The sequence below is a fragment of the Oncorhynchus mykiss genome, chromosome 12, assembly GCF_013265735.2.
Source record: "Oncorhynchus mykiss isolate Arlee chromosome 12, USDA_OmykA_1.1, whole genome shotgun sequence".
Classification (NCBI taxonomy): Eukaryota; Metazoa; Chordata; class Actinopteri; order Salmoniformes; family Salmonidae; genus Oncorhynchus; species Oncorhynchus mykiss.
In genome coordinates, this window is record NC_048576.1 from 51,423,791 (window position 1) to 51,443,622 (window position 19,832).

Below are 19,832 nucleotides of genomic sequence, written 5' to 3' on the forward strand. Positions count from 1 at the left end.
TTCATATCAGTTGGTTCCATCCCTTTCCTCAAGCTCTGCATGGCTTGTGGTTGCACTGATGGGACTCTCCACAGGTGGCGGTTTGACTTGTTTACGAGTAAGTTTAACAGTGAACAACATTTTACAGCTCCTGTCATGACCCATCTGCAAATCCACCACTGTAGACCAATGGTGTGCAGTCACACCTCAAGGATTTTGGCTGGTCTCATATGAACACTACTGCAACTACGGGATTCTGTCAAAGTGTTTTAGCGTTTGTCTGCATCGTTTTGCTCTTTTAATTGATGTCATATTTATGTTGTAAACAAAGGGTGAGGAATGTCTTGCAAAAACAAAGACTATCTTTCTTTTCCGTCGTTCTTTTCAGTGGGATTTCTACAGAGTTATGCATTTGAGGGTTTGGGGTTTCATACTGAGCCCAGGGAAATCACTGGATTCTCTGATCATTATAATCACTTGGGAGATACCCTTGTTTACACAGCGGAGACCACTGGCCTAGGAACATTTCAGTGCATTCAGTCATTTCCAGCCACAGCAAGGTTCCACCACATAAAATGTTCACAAAATCGCAACCTTGATGAAAATGACCTCCAAAAACATTTGACTTTCTCTCATTTATTTATATGATTATTATTCTTTTATATAGGAACTTATTCTGCTCCATTAATACAATCTCAATGAAGCATTGAGATGGTGGACAAAGGCCTATATATGTAGGATCTTAATTTGACCCAGTTTGCTACAGCAGGAAAATTATCCTGCAGCAACGGAAAATGTGAATTATTATGTGAAGTATGATGGACATTTTTGTAAGGGTTTACCATAAAACTTCAATTAATAGCCTATTTGCTTAAATAACTTAACACAACAGGCGCTTATTTGAGACAGGCTTCTGTTTGAGTCGGGTGTCTATTTCCTTAATGCACAGCTTTTGCTCATTTGCATAGTTAATTGTTTTATTCCAGCATTCACTTCCAGAATTTTAATCAGTTAATAATTTCCTGTAGTGTGTTATCATTTACACACTGTGTTATGTTTCTTTTTTTTTCTTAGTATGCCTCTATTTCATTTTTTTTTTTTTTACTTTTCCTTGACAATAATTATTCTCCTCTTTGACTGTGCATTTCGGCAGTTCTTACTTTCGCCACTAGAGGGGTGTCTGCAGATTTCCTGGGTCAGTACTCCCGAAGTTATTGACTATTTTGGTGCTTGCCAGTTAGCTAGTAGTTCTCAGATGTAGGCAGCCAATGGCTAGCAGTTTCTTACTGGCAATAAAAAAACGGATGATTGCCATAATTTTTTTGAGTCATTACTGAATTATTTAAACTAACAAATCAAACATTAAACCTTAAACAATCCATGGTAATTCATGGTAACCTCGTAAACAATTAATTTACACCCGGCATTTATTTGAAACAGGCATTTATTTGCTGAAATGTGTGTTGTTGCCTGGCTATTAAAAGGGACAGGCAGCTATTTGAGACTGCGTTTTCAGGTTTACATTTTTTTTAAGGAGAAATCAAGTCTAACATTTCTAAGTAGAAGTTACAATCTTCAGAAGCCTTTTTGCAACCTCAAATACACTACATATTTTACATTTCGTGCAACTTCTCCTACAACAGGGTGATCAAATGAAGATCCTACATCTGTTGCTTGTGGTACCTGACATGAAGCCCTATTGGGGCCTGTTTCTGGGCCTGTTTCTGGGCCTGTGAGTGGAAGGGCTGAGCTTAGACGTAGCTAAGTGAGACCGTTAAGAGGTTTTGCCACAGGATCTCAAATTATGATGTATGATTGAAGAAGCAATAAATGAAGTAATATATCTGTATAATATTTTGGCAGTGGGGTCATAGATGGTGGTAGATGGTGGTATAAGTACAGCAGTAGAGTATGGTGACAGTTAGTCAGATATGATGAAAGTGAGCATTCAGTTTTGATCCTGGCTCCGATTGGTGATGTCAGGACTGAGGCCTGAGGTAGGACAGTGACAGACGGGGGCGGGTGTTCAGGCACACAACATGCAGTCAGGCCCGGGGCATGTGGGTATGTCTTTACTGCAACACAGTATAGCCCAGGGACCTATGCAGCACAGTAGGGTGTCACACTTTTGCCCCAGCCCCAGCTAACACACCTGACTCCAATAATCAACTAATCACGATCTTCAGTTTAGAATGCAATTAGTTGAAATCAGCTGTGTTGGTTAGGGATGGGGGGAAAGTGTGACACCAATCAGGAGTTGCCCAGGCCTGGTCTGGACCATGCATCAAACACCATATAGGGATCATTGAAGGGAGATGACGTCCTCATGATCTTAGGGCTGGTGTTAGATACATTCACTTCCCTAAGGTCACTAAACCATCACCCCTTAGCTAGCCACGATATCCAGCCTTCCCCCCTCGCAGGGGCTAGCCAGCTGCATTGTGTGAGAAATGTGGAATATTATTACGCAGTAACATCTGCTTATATACTAGCAATCTGAAACATACTCAGTTCCAAAACCCCTGAAGGTAGTGGTATGGTATAGATTAGGAGGGGCTGTGCATTGTGTAGGTGGTGGGGGGCCCATTCTGTAAGTGACCCTGTATACAGTATACGTGCTCTCTTTCTGTCTGCCTCTGTGCTGTACACAGTGTGTCGCCGGTTCCAGGCAGACTGGGGCGACCTGTGTGGCTCAGAAGACCCTCCCTCCTGTCCCTACCACACTGTCTGGAAGACTGTGCAGGTGTCGGGGATATATCACTAAGGCTACGTGTATACAATACAGTATGGCTTCAATTAAAGCCGTAGGGAGGGGTGTGTTTACTATCTTGGCTCCACAGCCAAGATGGTGAATCACAAATCACACCACGTTCCAATTGGAACGCTCAGATTCTGTTTCCTTACTGGGCAGTGAACTGAACCTAGGTATTTTACACAGTGTGAAAGGATAATGGGTACCGTACATACATTATTCATACTGTTAAAAAAGCCATTTGACTTTGGTTGAGGTCAATCTATGTCCTGGTCTAGGTCTAGAATCTAATGGTCTGACCAGAGGAGAGGCCTCAACGCTAATGTCAACATTACAGCATCTCTCTCTCTCTCTCTCTCTCTCTCTCTCTCTGTCTCTCTCTGTCTCTCTCTCTGCGTCTCTCTCTCTCTCTCTCTCTCTCTGTCTCTCTCTCTCTCTCTTTCTCTCTCTCTGTGTCTCTGTCTCTCTCTGTCTCTCTCTCTGCGTCTCTCTCTCTCTCTCTCTCTCTGTCTCTCTCTGTCTCTCTCTCTCTGCGTCTCTCTCTGTCTGTCTCTCTCTCTCTGCGTCTCTCTCTGTCTGTCTCTCTCTCTCTGCGTCTCTCTCTGTCTCTCTCTCTGCCAGGGAGCAGTCGTGGGCCATTCGCTGTCGCTCAGCCTTATGCCCTGTTCCCTGTGAGGCGTGTCCCTAACAGACATGCCAGCCCGCCGCTCAAGCCTGTCTGAGTGACCCTACTGTAGCAAAGGGTTACCATGGAGATGGTTCGCCAGTGGTCTAGTGGCTGTCTCTGTCGCAGCAGCTGAGGGGCTAGACGACAACGCCCTTTCTCACAGCCTATGTTATCTAGTCTTGTCTATCTAGTCCAACCTCATCTATGTGACTACTGGGCCATCCACCCATCCAGCAATGTGTAAAATGTAGGTTACTGTGTAGTTACTATGTAATCTGTGTGAGTGGCAGGCAATTCTCAGTAGCCCTGTCTTGTGTGGATAGGGGAGTCAGACATTCCAAACAAATGGCTCTTGTTTCACCCCAGCTGCTGATGGGAGATTGCACAACAACAAGAACCCCCCCCCAAAAACACAAAAAAAGAAGTGTCTGCTGGAATTGACAGAATACTGATGCCATTGCTTTGGGCTTTCTAACCCTCCCTCCCTCCCTCCCTCCCTCCCTCCCTCCCTCCCTCCCTCCCTCCCTCCCTCCCTCCCTCCCTCCCAACCCCACCCCTTTCTTTCTCTCTCTCCTCTCTTTCTTTCTCCCTCTCTCTCTCTCTTTCTTTCTTTCTTTCTTTCTTTCTTTCTTTCTTTCTTTCTTTCTTTCTTTCTTTCTTTCTTTCTTTCTTTCTTTCTTTCTTTCTCTCTCTCCAGAGCGACAGGCTTCTGGTCAAAGGCGGGAGGATTGTCAATGATGACCAGTCCTTTTATGCTGACATCTACATGGAGGATGGCGTCATTAAGTAAGACACAATGCTTGACCGTCACGTCCTCCCATGCATTTACATCTACGTTTTACAGATGCTCTTATCCAGAGTGAATTACAATCAGTGCATTTAACTAAGGTAGGTAACACAACCACAAATGACAGTCATTTCAAGTGCCATACAGATCCAGACAGTGCATAGTGGTGCACAGCGCGCCGGGCCAGAAGAAAGGCAAAGGGAATACATTCCTCCCTGCTCTTGGAAGGGCACTCTTTCCCCCCCTTTCCTGTTCCCACTCGATCAGCCTATTAGACCCTTTGTCCTGTGTGCTCCCAAAGAGGAGCTCTGATAGTTAAATCACCCGCAGGAAGGTTAGAGCTGCATACCAATTAAGCAGGCCAGGCTAGCGTTGACCGGGCTAGCGTTGACCGGGCTAGCGTTGACCGGGCTAGCGTTGACCGGGCTAGCGTTGACCAGGCTAGCGTTGACCGGGCTAGTGTTGACCCGGCTAGCGTTGACCAGGCTAGCATTGACCTGGCTAGCGTTGACCAGGCTAGCGTTGACCTGGCTAGCGTTGACCAGGCTAGCGTTGACCGGGCTAGCGTTGACCAGGCTAGCGTTGACCTGGCTGCTGCTACTGGCGCAGACGGACAGACAGACCGACACTGCCCTCTGTCTGTCTGTCTGTCTGTCTGCACGTCTGTCTGTCTGTCTGTCTGTCTGCACGGCAGCCCTCCAAGCTGCTGTTTGACACGCTCTAATGACTTTCATCCAATCTGGATTGATAGTTTACTAATGTTGCTGGGTCACCGTTAGCTTTCCATTGGATGACCTTTACTGTACACCAGTCAGCAGTGAGCAAAACTACATTTCTTATGACATGATAATATATTCATTTCAGTTCATTCATTAGCTATTTAGCTGTTCATATCATGAATGCATAGCATTGTGTCAACTCGATGATACCCCTGCCCTGACATGGCTTTTCTCCCCTTCTAAACGTCCAGGCAGATTGGAGACAACCTGATCGTCCCAGGAGGGATCAAGACCGTCGAGGCCAACGGCAAGATGGTGATCCCCGGTGGCATTGACATCCACACACACTTCCAGATGCCCTACCGGGGCACCACCACCGTAGATGACTTCTCCCAGGGATCCAAGGCGGCCCTGGCGGGGGGAACCACCATGATCGGTGAGCGGGAGGGAAGGGAGCCATGGATCATGTGTTTCTCACTGGGGGAGGTGGGTGGGAGGTCTGAGGGTATCACAGTAACAGACAGCAGGGATTGTTGTAGTTAACGACCCTCATGACATGGAAAGACTCCTGTATCAATTACATCCAATTACATACAGAAAGCCTGAATCGTACTGTTTACTGTATGTCTGTGGTTATTATCTGATTTCAGTTGAGAATTGAGGCAAGATTATAATCCACGCTACTCGCCTGTGGCAGTGTGAGATTGTAGACAAAACACAGTGTAGATTGTGAGGGGGCAGCCATGTGGCAGCTTTATCCATTGAGGAGGAGGAGGAGGAAGAGAGAGAGAGAGAGAGAGAAAGAGAGAGAGAGAAAACCAGAGCACGAGATAAAGGGGGTGGTAGAGGGTCTCTGAGCTCTCCTACATCAGCTAGTGTGGGCAGCAGTCCAGGGGACCACACAAAGGCCGTCGGGAGAGGGGGGGAACGAGGAGGGGCTGGGGGGGGGGGGGGGGTGCGTACGTAGTGAAACACAAGTCCCGTGGAAATAGGCGAGCTGTGTGTGAGGCATCCCAGCCCAAGCCCCCAAAAATGAGCCGAACACAGAGATAGAACAGCTGGTAGATAGGAATGACTGAACTGTCTGGTGTCTGTGGCCCTGTGAAGGAAGAACTGCCTCCAGCTCACTCATGTACTCCATTAGCCTATTCACCCCTCCATTCACGTCTGTGACACAGAGTTACAAGCCATAAAGCCTCGGTCAGAGAGTCAACATAGTAAACAACATATCTTTTCTTGGTTGCTGCTGACTCGAGATCGCATTATCACACTCAGAGGGATCTGGGGAGATTGGGCGGTCTTTAATTGGATCAGGAAGTGGTCAGGGCAGCAGTGACTAGGGGGCATTTCTCTTCATCTCTTGAGCTGATCTGAGCCTCAGACTAAAATGAACGGTGAAGTCGATGTAACCCAAGCACACACTCAGACATACAGACATTTCCATTGACGTCTGACATTGTGTTGAAAGCCACTGGCAGAGGAGACACTGTCATTGTGAGTTATATAACACAAACAGGACAAGCAGCACTAGTAACATCCTGTCTCTCCCTTTGTCACTCACTCTGTCTGTCTGTCTGTCTGTCTGTCTGTCTGTCTGTCTGTCTGTCTGTCTGTCTGTCTGCCTGCCTGCCTGTCTGTCTGCCTGTCTGCCTGTCTGTCTGTCTGTCTGTGTCTCTCTCTCTCTCTCTCTCTCTCTCTCTCTCTCTCTCTCTCTCTCTCCTACGCTCCCTAATCCATATCTCTCTATTTCTCCTTTCCTCCCTGCCTGCAGTGGACCATGTGATCCCAGAGCCGGGCAACAGTCTGATTGAGGCCTTTGAGCAGTGGAGAAGCTGGGCCGATGAAAAGACCTGCTGTGACTACTCCCTCCATGTGGACATCACCCATTGGAATGACAGCGTCAAGCAGGAAGTAGACACACTGCTCAAGGAGAAAGGTAATGACCAGCCACACACCAACAAGGGGACAGTCAGCCAGTATATGGAAATTAAAGTGGATTTGATTTCAGTATGCTTGGGAGGAAACTCATCCACTACCAAATGGTTAGGCAGGGTGCTGTTTATCACAAATATCTGTCAGTCTGAATATAAACTGGATGGAGAGGATCATGCTTTTGAGTTTAGAGGTGAGGATCAACTGGGAATCCTCTTTGGATCCAGACAAAGAGTTAAGCCTCCTTAGAGAAAGTCCCTTAGTGCTGCTGCAGTGTAAGGGTTTACAGTCCTAGCCCTGAATCGAGCAGACAGACGGACGTTCCGTCGGATGGATGGACAGACAGAAAGGCAGACAGACAGACAGCACTACTATACCTAATCAAGATGAGCAGGGTTACTACTGGCAGAAGCCATGAAAATCGATCAGCAGTGGTGGTTTCCTCCTCCTCTTCCTCCTCCTTGTCTCTGGCCCATAATCTCAGTCCGTCTCCCAGCCACAGGCGTCCAGTCCGCTCCCAGGATCTGTGGTCCATACCTGTCCAAACCCAAACACCACTGTCCATCTGCAGGAGGGTGTGGTCCTCTTGAGGGCTGAGGGGACCCTCTGTGGTTTCACGCCCAGCTAGATAACTTAGCCACAGGACAGGGTGGACAGACCCGTTAGGCCGCCCCAACACAGCCACAGTGTCCAGAGAGCAGAGGACAGGCATCTTGGTGAATTAATGAATTACATTTTATTTTCGTGTCATATCACCAGTTGGCAACCCATCGCTTACCGGATGAATTGACCCATAAAAAATATTCCAATAATTCACTGTGATAATTTTCTGGTAATGACAGTCAGGCCCTGAACTCCAGTCACTTTGGCTGAAGGCATAAAGGCCTGATGAGGAATCATTTGTTGGGCTCCATGAATAAACTGTCATTATCACAGGACTGTTCTCACTTTGTGTTGTTTCTCTCTCTCTCTCTCTCTCTCTCTCTCTCTCTCTCTCTCTCTCTCTCTCTCTCTCTCTCTCTCTCTCTCTCTCAGGTGTGAACTCTTTCCAGGTCTACATGGCCTATAAGGACTTCTACCAGATGAGCAACAGTGAGGTACAGTATGCTAAATAGCCTACAGCAACATACCATGTTGGTGAGCCCTGCTCGGCTCTGCTTGGCAAGCACGTGGATGACAGTCCCACCAGACTATAATCAATGGAAAAAATGACCATGTCTGCAAATTATGAGGCCTATATGGAGGCACTGTGGTAATGCTGGACTATTTTAAACTAGAGCAGCCCACGCAAGGCTAGTTTAGTCATGTATGGTGACCACCCAGTAATTGGTAGTTTATTATAGCAGACATTGTGTGGCTTCCTATGTGTGATCTGATGTGGGTGGACTGCGACCTTTCACCTTACTGTGTAATGTTTAATGTTTCTACTCTGTTCTATGAATGTGTCTCTACAGCTGTATGAGATCTTTACCTTCCTGGGAGAGATGGGTGGCATTGTGCAGGTCCATGCTGAGAATGGAGAGATCATCGCCGAGGTAACCCACCTGTCACAACAACCACCCCCCTCCTCTCCTCCCTGGCTCAACCTTTGACCTTTATCACAGTGCATCACCATCCAGTCATACATTGTCCTGTTCCCCCAGACTAAAAGGACTCCCATAGATACTGTGTCAAAAGGAAAGGGAAACGGTGAGGTTGAGAGGGGTTAGTGCAGGACACTGACAAATAATGTGTGGTTGCGGTTTATGTTACTCTGTGTTAGGACTGACTGTAGGGTCCTAGGAGGGAGCTGGGTGATCCTTAATAGCTGGTTCTGATTCCTTCCGAGATTTAGAGTGTCTGAAATCTGTCTGGAGAGACTATAAAGCCTGCTTCCTCGCAGTCTGAGCCCCAGTATCATGTCCCAAAGTTACCCCAAAGCTGTCAAGGGTGAATATTAGGGTGAAAACCTTCATACAACAGTTAACCACTCACCACTTTCTCCCAGCCAAGGCATCTCTCCATGCAATGTGTTATTGATGCAGGGTTAGATACTGCCACATGTCTGTTTGTGGTGCTGGTGTGTGTGTGTGTGTGTGTGTGTGTGTGTGTGTGTGTGTGTGTGTGTGTGTGTGTGTGTGTGTGTGTGTGTGTGTGTGTGTGTGTGTGTGTGTGTGTGTGTGTGTGTGTGCGTGAAGGTGGGCGGGCATGAGGGTGTGTACGCATGTGTGTGTGTGTGCCAGAGGCTGGGGTGAATTCGGACGAACACGGTTCTGCTGTCTGTCTGTTCCACAGGAGCAGGCACGCATGCTGGAGATGGGAATCACTGGACCAGAGGGACACGTGCTGAGCAGGCCAGAGGAGGTGGGAAACTATACTATACTGAGTGTGTGTGTGTGTGTGTGTGTGTGTGTGTGTGTGTGTGTGTGTATGTGAGTGTGTGTCCATGTATCTGTGTATGTGTGTGTCTGTATGTCTGTGTGTCTGTGTATGTGTGTGTGTGTGTGTGTGTGTGTGTGTGTGTGTGTGTGTGTGTGTGTGTGTGTGTCCGTGTGTCCGTGTGTGTGGGTGTGTGTCAGCTGAATTGAGTGGAATCAGTAAGGTATAAATGCACGTTTGCACACATCTGTTCGCTGACAAATACGGACCAAATGTAAAATAAATGATATATATATATTTTTTAAATGCACTCTGGTAATTCTTCCAATTGTAATTATTGGAACAAACAAAACAATGTGATACCGCAGCACCACTAACAGAGTGGAGCTTGGTCCCATATCAAAGCTGGCATTGCATCAGTGACCACTTCCAGACTGGGTTACAGCAGAACACAAGTGCACTGGCAATAGGTGAGGTTGCCAGTCCAGGTTTAGTTGAATCTGTTCGTAGACTAATTGATTGTTCTATATGTGTCCGACTGCCTGCCTGTCTGCCTGTCCGTCTGCCTGTCTGTCCCTGTCTGCCTGCATGCATGCGTGTGGGTCACTGTATCTGTCGATCCCCCCCCCCCATCTAGCTGGAGGCGGAGGCTGTGTTCCGTGCCATCACCATTGCCAGCCAGACCAACTGCCCTCTGTACGTGACCAGGGTCATGAGCAAGAGTGCTGCCGACATCATCTCACAGGCCAGGAAAAAAGGTACATGGGTTCCCAGTGTGGCTGACTGGCACTGTCAATCAGGCAGCTGAATTATAAATTTGAAAGTCACAGTGGATGCCTGGAAACAATATCCATCATATCAGAACACAAGAGCTTCAGTACGTCATTGGACCTGCATGGGCCTCGAAGGTCGTGCAACTTCACTGCTGCCTCTGTCAGTCTTCTATTCGGTTGGAGGACAGGAATGCACCTGTGCCCTTATGTGCTGATTGTGGTGTTTTGGTTCATGCTCTAGATTTTACACCATAGGTCCGTTCTGGTCTAGTAGACAGACCGGATAGAAGAAGGACCGTTTTGAGAAGAATCCCTACCTTGTTTCCTGAGGTTCACCGTAGCAAAGAGTCAGGTAAAACCTCCAAGTCTCCACCATTCATCACAGAGGAGCAGGGAGAGAGAGCCTTTTGTGCGTGATGGAGAGAAAGATGGACACTTTCTTTGAGGAAGAGGCAGAGAGGGAAAAATGCTGTTTGCATGTCCTCATGTCGGAAGCATGTGAGGGTCGCCTGGCATGGAGATGTGCTCCCTGGAGGCCTTGCTTTCGTCACTGGCTGGCCCTGTTCCTCAGTGCTGACATCCGATTTGTCATGTCAGAGGCCAGAGAGAGAGAGAGAGAGAGAGAGACTCACTTGGAGAACATCAGATCTTTCCTACAAGCTATTTCAGCTGTTTCGCCAGACCTTTTAGTTAGATTAGATTATTCCTTTAGTTCAAATGTGTTTATTAATGTGGGATCAACCTGGTAAGTAGGAGATTTAGTTAACGAGTGAGTACATTTTCAGGAGAATAAGGTGAGTTGATTTGATGTATCCTCACCCCTGGGTGACAAACTTTTCCCCAGGTAACGTTGTGTTCGGCGAGCCAATCACGGCCAGCCTCGGGACTGACGGGACACACTATTGGAGCAAGAACTGGGCCAAGGCCGCCTCCTTTGTGACATCACCCCCCCTCAGCCCGGACCCCACCACCCCGGACTACCTGAACACGTTACTGGCCAGGTAAAGAGCGCCCCCTATTGACTGAATAACACCACACTAACCTCACCTGTCCACACTGCATCCGTCCTGTATGTGCTCTATGCAGTGGCGGACATAGGTATAGGTGACGTGCAGCCGCCCAGGCAACTTACCGGGGGCAAAAAATGTGCGCGTTCGGGTCAATTAACCTTGTCGGAGTGGGCGCCCTGATTCTAGTTTGTTAGGCAGGCTACTGCCTGGGAAGGTCTCTGGGGAGGGGGGCGGGGGTAGGTTGACCTCAGGTCTCCCCACTGGCGCATCTTTGACTTTGTACAGTACAAATGCAATTAATAAAATCAGTCACATTACGAAATGCTACCAAATAAACCACAATTAATCCATAATACTGTGAATATATAGTTGGGGGGGGGGGGGGGGGGGGGGGGGGTGTTGCCCTGGGAGCCATAAAAGCTAGAACCGCCACTGGCTCTATGACTTCATCCATCGCAAGCTGAAAGGGTTCTGGAGGCACTTCCAACCTCATGATAGATAGTCTGATGGTTGCACAAGTGGGACTGTTTGTCTGCTAGGAAAGTTTGAGTGCTCTGTAAGAAAGGGAAGACATGGATAACTGATAGGAGGAGACCTTGGCGCTTGACTCAGAGTAATTTATCTACTTTGTCTGTGCTACTCCAGCTAATTATGAACTTTTCCAGCTTTTCTATACCGAATAAACTGAAGGGATCACAAATCACAGCTAAAGCAAATCTAACAGGTCTGAAGCAGTACCTGTCTCAGTTTACTCTTTTTAATCCTCTCTCTCTCTCTCTCTCTCTCTCTCTCTCTCTCTCTCTCTCTCTCTCTCTCCCCTCCTCCCAGTGGTGACCTGAACGTGACTGGCAGTGCCCACTGCACCTTCAGCGTGGCCCAGAAGGCCATAGGGAAGGATGACTTCACTCAGATCCCTGAGGGCGTGAACGGAGTGGAGGAGAGGATGTCCCTCATCTGGGACAAGGCTGTGGTGAGGATGAGAGGATGGCTGGACAGCTATCTGCGTGGCACGTGTCTTATCTCTCTTTCTTTGGCTGTGTCTCAAATGGCACTCTATTCCCTTTATCAGGCCCATATAGCTGTCATCAAGAGTAGTGCACTATACAGGGAATAGAGTGCCGTTAGCTTCACTACCTCTCACCGACCCTTTCTTTACCTTCCTCCCTCTAACCCTCTTAGCTATTCTCTAAGTACCCCACTCCTTAAAATGCATGCTGCACCGTGTCCACAGTTTCCCCTCTCTCCTCTTCCCTAATCCATCTGGTAGTGTGGTTTTGTGTTTCTATGAGTGCTCTGGTTTTCTCTCGTTATCTCGGGATCTGTCCCCCCAGCCGTTCACCCTGCTTAGAACAGTATAGATCTCTTCTTTTTCTCATTCTCGTTCTTGCTCTTTCATGTGCAAACAGACTTTGGTTTGTATTTATGGACAGCTGTGTTATGAATCAAAAGTTGTGGTGCAGCTTTGCCTCTGAAACTCAGATGAATTATTCACACTTAAGTCTCCCTTCAGGCAAAAACACATGGTCTCGGCACTAGCATTGACAGGAGTGTGTGTGTGTGTGTGTGTGTGTGTGTGTATGTGTGTGTGTGTGTGTGTGTGTGTGCGCGCACGCGTGTGTTCTCGTGTGAGACTACAAGAGTGCCACCCCCCACCAGTCAGCTGCAAAAGCATCTTTGTTTAGCTAGCATTTCACCGTTAGCATTTCTTCTGGCTCACTCAGACCACCGGCAAGATGGACGAGAACATGTTTGTTGCCGTGACGAGCACCAACGCAGCCAAGATCCTGAACCTGTACCCCCGTAAAGGCCGGGTTTCCGTGGGCTCCGACGCCGACCTGGTCATCTGGGACTCGGACGCTGTCCGCACCATCACCGCCAAGACGCACAACTCGGTAAGAGGTCAAAGGTCTCACGGTCCCCAGAGGGAAAGTGTTTTTGCAACATCTGTCAAATACATAAAAACGTACAATGACAATTGACATGGACTACATAGGCAAATACATAAAGGGGGTACACTGAATGAAAGGGACTGAACACACCAAAGTCCAATAGTCCCTCATATAGGCAACATTTCAGCCACAATGTTCAATGAGCTTAAAGTCCATTTCACTTTTCATTGTAGCAGTCAGCACTCATCAAGGACATTCAGGTCACTGTGGTTTAACAGGACATGTGGTTAAACAGGACATGTGGTTTAAGAGGACATGGAGGAGATGTCTTTGACTTCTACTACCACAGATGTTCTGACAAACATTATAGCAGGCCTGCTGAGCTCTGGCTGGTGGTCATTGTGGACATTCAGTTCGTGGTCTGAGATCTGCGTAGCTGCAAAGGTAACATAGTTTTCCAGAGGAGTGTGAGACAGCGAGAGAACGAGAGAGAAAAGCGCTGGCCTGCTTCCAGTGACAGTTCAGTTCCTCCTAAAATAACTCCCTGTAGACGTCCACGGCTACTAAAGCACACACCATTGGCCCTCACTATCTGCCTTTACTGCTGCCGGAGAGAGATCTCTTACAATGCAGGGGTTGATGAATGCGGCTGAGGAGAGAGAGATGTTACTGTTGTAGGAAAACAAAACAATGTTTTGCCCTTTTTCTTAGCCATACTCCTCTCAAAGGCAATACTTCACTATTTTTTGGGGGAAAAAATCATATTCATTTTTCAAATAATTGGCTTTGAGGTCGTTTTTATGTTAGCTAACCATGTTATCCATTGCTGTGAGCAGCCACCACTGTGTGTTGTTCAGCGAGAAAAGAGCTTGTCTCTCTTGTCCCTCGTCCCTAATCACAAGAACATGAAGTGATGTGTGGATCACACAGGAGTCCAGAGAACACAGAGCAGTACAGGGTTAAACAGAGGATGCGTCCACTCAGGAAATCAAGCCTTCTGCACTTCCTGCAGGCACAGAGAGTGAGGGAACGAGAGACAGACCTAAGAGAAAAGCAGCGGAGTCCGATGAAGAGGTATGGAAAGAAAGAAAAATAGAGAGAGAGAGAGAGAGAGAGAGAGAGAGAGAGAGAGAGAACGAAAAAAGAGAGGGAGAGAAAGAAAGAAAGAGCTGGGAAAAAGATTGGACATGTTTTCAGTGACTTTTCCATTTGTAGAAAAGATACAACGAGACCAAAGGTTCTTACAGAATGATGTCACCTTCTCATTTCCTGTGTGTAGCCCCTCCAGACAACAGAACAGCACACAAGAACACATAACATAAGAACAGTGGCTCCTGTCCATGTTTATAATAGTGATCTATTGTACACAGTAGTTCAGTGCTTTATACCATTATATCTGTGTATCCCTCCCTCCTTAGTAAATACAAGTATCCTCAGTTATCTGAAATGTTTTGATCTGGTTAGCTTTGTTTATGTTGTTGCACAGAGAGCCAGGCCATGACATCATACTTGGCAGGCCTTATGTCCTGTCCTGGGCTGAATCTGGAACACGCTAAAACACCAGGGCCGTGTGCACAGGAACAAACTGACAATGGGGGGGGGGGGGGGGGGGCAACAGATCGCAAACCACTATGTACAGGGAGAGACAGAACGATAGATGGAGGAAGAGAATTTAGTGGCAGGAGAATACAGGGAGGGAAATGGATCAGGGAGAACAAGCCAGAGTGAAAGAGAGTAGGAAAAAAGTGGGAGAGGAGAAGTGAGACAGAGAGAAGGAAAGAGAGAAAGTGCTAGAAAGAGAGAGAATGGGTAGAGAGAGTGATGCTTGGATTCATTAGCCCCAGCTGTGCGATGGCAGCTGTTTGTCTTTGCATGCCAAAAAGAGGAGTATGAGAAACAGGCCGACTGGATGATGAGGAATGAAGAGGAGGAGGAGCACGAGGGTTATTTCTCTCTCTTCTCACACAGATGTTGTTAATTACGGCAGAACCATGGTCTCATCTCTACAGAGACGGCCTGCCCAGCCGCCTGCCAACCCGCCTCCTCTTTTCCTCTGTCCTCCCAGCCAAACTGGGCCTGTGTGTCCATGACTCCACTCATCTCTGCCTCAATAGGCTCTCTGTCTCAAAACAAACTGACAAACAAACAAACCAAAACAACGGCAAAGTCTTCTCATGTTTTGTTGATTTAAAAAAAGCTTTTGACTTAATTTGGCATGAAGGTCTGCTATACAAACTGATGGAAGGTTGTGTTGGAGGAAAAACATACAACGTTATAAAATCCATGTACACAAACAAGAAGTGTGCAGTTAAAATTGGCAAAAAACGCACACATTTCTTTCCACATGGCTGTGGGGTGAGACAGGGATGCAGCTTAAGCCCCACCATCTTCAATATACAGTGGGGCAAAAAAAGTATTTAGTCAGCCACCAATTGTGCAAGTTCTCCCACTTAAAAAGATGAGAGAGGCCAGTAATTTTCATCATAGGTACACTTCAACTATGACAGACAAAATGAGATTATTTTTGGCAGAAAATCACATTGTAGGATTTTTTATTTATTTATTTGCAAATTATGGTGGAAAATAAGTATTTGGTCAATAACAAAAGTTTATCTCAATACTTTGTTATATACCCTTTGTTGGCAACGACAGAGGTCAAACGTTTTCTGTAAGTCTTCACAAGGTTTTCACACACTGTTGCTGGTATTTTGGCCCATTCCTCCATGCAGATCTCCTCTAGAGCAGTGATGTTTTGGGGCTGTTGCTGGGCAACACGGACTTTCAACTCCCTCCAAAGATTTTCTATGGGGTTGAGATCTGGAGACTGGCTAGGCCACTCCAGGACCTTGAAATGCTTCTTACGAAGCCACTCCTTCATTGCCCGGGCGGTGTGTTTGGGATCATTGTCATGCTGAAAGACCCAGCCACGTTTCATCTTCAATGCCCTTGCTGATGGACGGAGGTTTTCACTCAAAATCTCACAATACATGGCCCCATTCATTCTTTCCTTTACATGGATCAGTCGTCCTGGTCCCTTTGCAGAAAAACATCCCCAAAGCATGATGTTTCCACCCCCATGCTTCACAGTAGGTATGGTGTTCTTTGGATGCAACTCAGCATTCTTTGTCCTCCAAACACGACGAGTTGAGTTTTTACATTCACTAGGTCCCGCCGTGTGGTTCTGGGATTTTTGCTCACCGTTCTTGTGATCATTTTGACCCCACGGTGTGAGATCTTGCGTGGAGCCCCAGATCGAGGGAGATTATCAGTGGTCTTGTATGTCTTCCATTTCCTAATAATTGCTCCCACAGTTGATTTCTTCAAACCAAGCTGCTTACCTATCACAGATTCAGTCTTCCCAGCCTGGTGCAGGTCTACAATTTTGTTTCTGGTGTCCTTTGACAGCTCTTTGGTCTTGGCCATAGTGGAGTTTGGAGTGTGACTGTTTGAGGTTGTGGACAGGTGTCTTTTATACTGATAACAAGTTCAAACAGGTGCCATTAATACAGGTAACGAGTGGAGGACAGAGGAGCCTCTTAATTAAAGAAGAAATTACAGGTCTGTGAGAGCCAGAAATCTTGCTTGTTTGTAGGTGACCAAATACTTATTTACCACCATAATTTGAAAATAAATTCATAAAAAATCCTACAATGTGATTTTCTGGATTTTTTTTCTCATTTTGTCTGTCATAGTTGAAGTGTACCTATGATGAAAATTACAGGCCTCTCTCATATTTTTAAGTGGGAGAACTTGCACAATTGGTGGCTGACTAAATACTTTTTTGCCCCACTGTATATATCAACGAATTGGCGAGGGCACTAGAACAGTCTGCAGCACCCGGCCTCATCCTACTAGAATCAAATATCTACTATTTGCTGATGATCTGGTGCTTCTGTCCCAAACCAATGAGGGCTTACAGCAGCACCTAGCTCTTTTGCAAAGATTCTGTCAGACCTGAGTCTGACAAAGCTATGAACGAGCTTAGAGACAAGGCAATAACGGCCTTCTATGCTATCAAAAAGATAACATTTGACATACCAATTAGGATCTGGTTAAAAATACTTGAATTAGTTATACAACCCATTGCCCTTTGTGGTTGTGAGGTCTGGGGTCTGCTCAACAGCCAAGAATTCACAAAATGGGACAAACACCAAATTGAGACTCTGCATGCAGAATTCTGCAAAAATATCATCCGTGTACAATGTAAAACACCAAATGATGCACGCAGAGCAGAATTAGGCCGATACCTGCTAATTATCAAAATCCAGAGAAGAGACGTTAAATTCTACAACCACATAAAAGGAAGCGATTCCCAAACCTTCCATAACAAAGCCATCACCTACAAAGAGATGAACCTGGAGAAGAGTCCCCTAAGCAAGCTAGTCCTGGGGCTCTGTTCACAAACACAAACAGACCCCACAGAATCCCAGGATAGCAACACAATTAGACTCAACCAAATCATAAGAAAACAAAAATATTATTACTTGACACATTGGAAAGAATTAACAAAAAAGAGTGAACTAGAATGCTATTTGGCTCTAAACAGAGAGTACACAGTGGCAGAATACCTGACCACTGTGACTGACCCAAACTTAAGGAAAGCTTTGACTATGTACAGACTCAGTGAGCATACCCTTGCTATTGAGAAAGGCCGCCGTAGGCAGACCTGGCTCTCAAGAGAAGACCAGCTATGTGCACACTGCCCACAAAATGAGGTGGGAACTGAGCTGCACTTCCTAACCTCTTGCTCAGTGTATGACCATATTAGAGACACACATTACACAGATCCACAAAGAATTTGAAAACAAACCCCATTTTGATAAACTCCCATATCTACTGGGTGAAATACCACAGTGTGCCATTACAGCAGCAAGATTTGTGGACTGTTGACACAAGAAAAGGGCAACCAGTGAAGAACAAACACCATTGTAAATACAACCCATATTTATGTTTATTTATTTTCCCTTTTGTACTTTAACTATTTGCACATAATATGACATTTGAAATGTCTTTATTCTTTTGGAACTTTTGTGATTGTAATGTTTCATGTTCATCTTTTATTGTTTATTTCACTTTTGTTTATTGTCTAATTCACTTCCTTTGGAAATGTTAACATATGTTTCCCATGCCAATAAGAGGCTTAAATTGAATTGAATTGAAATTGAATGGCCTCTCATCAGACCAGTTTAATGAGCAAAACATCCAAGTCTGATTAGCGTTAGTGGAATTTGCCATCTCTATCGGAATTAGCACGTCGGCTCATAACGTGGTGCGTAGCCATGAGGTCATGCGTTTCAGAGTCCCTGTTTATTTTGCCGTACTTGACCATCTCAGTCCACAAAGACACACTGACGTAAACTCATGTGAACTCTCCGGCTCCATTTGTTTCAGACGAGTGACTAGTGTCAGACTGCAGAAAACTGGGAATAGTTGCATTTACGTTGCTTCTGCACCGCTGTGCTGTCAATTCTCTCGGGAGTTTGGTAACTCCCGAGAGAGACGTCCTGCAGCTGATCATCACTCGTATTACTGGGTTGTGTTGTGAATGGTAAAGTTAGGTAATCTCTACAGTAAGGCAGCATAACGGACTGTACTAACTGGGGTGCAACGGGGGGGGGGGGGTGATTTTGTCCTCTTTTGTTGGCCCAACACCACTGATCATAGACATACAATATCAAGTTGAAGTATAATGTGTGTGTGTCTGTCTGTGTGTGTATGTCTGTATGTGTGTGTGTGTGTGTGTGTGTGTGTGTGTGTGCGCGCACGTGCGTGCGTGTGTTTGTGTCTGTTTGTGTGTTTTCCAGGCTGCTGAGTTCAACGTGTTTGAGGGCATGGAGCTGCGTGGTGCCCCCTCGGTGGTGATTTGCCAGGGGAAGCTGGTGCTGGAGGATGGGAACCTGCACGCCATCCCCGGGGTCGGTCGCTTCATCCCATGCACCCCCTTCCCAGACTTTGCCTACAAGCGCATCAAGGCCAGGAAGCAGGTAAAAGATGCTAGCCTCTCTCTCCTTACTCCTGTCTAGTCAGAATCTACTGTACTCCAAGGCTGTGTTGACACAGGCATCCCAATTCTGATCTTTTGACCAATTATGGGAAAAAGATCTGATCTGATTCAAAATACAAATTAGTGGCAAAATATCAGAATTGGGCTGCCTGTGTAGACACAGCCTAAGTCTGTCTCCCCTTTATAAAAGTATTAAACAATATACAAGTATTTCCAATAAACATATTCCCAACTCTTCAGTTCTGTCTTAGACTATGTTTTATGCGGATTGTTTGTTACATGCCAGAGTGTTGCTCTGTGACACTGAGCCAAGGTAAAGGACTGTGAGGACTGTGAGGTATGTGAGGCAGTGGAGGCTGCTGAGGGGAGGACGTCTCATAATAATGGCTGGAATTGAGTGAAAGGAATGGTATCAACACATGAAAAAAAGATGCATGTCCTTGATACCGTACCATTAACTCCATTCCGGGACATTATCGTGAGCCGTTCCTCCCCTCAGCAGCCTCCACTGATACGAGGTGCGCGAAGTACAGTATTTGAAGACTGCAAGGTCTGTGAGGTCCGCGAGTTGCGGACATCTGGAAGTGTTTTCTCAGTGGTTAGGGATTAATCAGGTCTAATCTGATGTAGAGCTGAGATGAGCCATCCAGAACCCACAAACATGGAAGATGTCAGTGCGGCTTTACTTTCAAGGCGGTTTAGCTTTACGCGAATGCATACTGCTGCTGTGGCTCAGCCTATGCCACACATCATCAGACATGCCATCAATCTCAATGTACATACTGAAATGGTAATCCCAAAGCAGTGTGTTCAATGGAGACATACTGCACTTATACAGTGCCTTGCGAAAGTATTCGGCCCCCTTGAACTTTGCGACCTTTTGCCACATTTCAGGCTTCAAACATAAAGATATAAAACTGTATTTTTTTGTGAAGAATCAACAACAAGTGGGACACAATCAT

The 19,832-nt window shown here is 46.4% G+C and overlaps 1 protein-coding gene across 4 annotated transcripts in view; it reads left to right on the plus strand.

Annotated features, from left to right (window-relative positions):
- Positions 1-19,832, plus strand: part of LOC110537744 (dihydropyrimidinase-related protein 3) — a 36,713-nt gene that overhangs the window by 9,695 nt on the left and 7,186 nt on the right. For all 4 annotated transcript variants that reach the window (XM_036937759.1, XM_036937758.1, XM_036937760.1 and 1 more), the window contains exons 2-12: positions 4,096-4,184; positions 5,156-5,340; positions 6,676-6,840; positions 7,872-7,933; positions 8,291-8,371; positions 9,111-9,179; positions 9,832-9,952; positions 10,812-10,968; positions 11,806-11,947; positions 12,699-12,869; positions 18,671-18,850. In XM_036937759.1, coding sequence (XP_036793654.1) covers positions 4,096-4,184; positions 5,156-5,340; positions 6,676-6,840; positions 7,872-7,933; positions 8,291-8,371; positions 9,111-9,179; positions 9,832-9,952; positions 10,812-10,968; positions 11,806-11,947; positions 12,699-12,869; positions 18,671-18,850 — 1,422 coding nt within the window. The remainder of the gene's footprint in view (positions 1-4,095; positions 4,185-5,155; positions 5,341-6,675; positions 6,841-7,871; positions 7,934-8,290; positions 8,372-9,110; positions 9,180-9,831; positions 9,953-10,811; positions 10,969-11,805; positions 11,948-12,698; positions 12,870-18,670; positions 18,851-19,832) is intronic.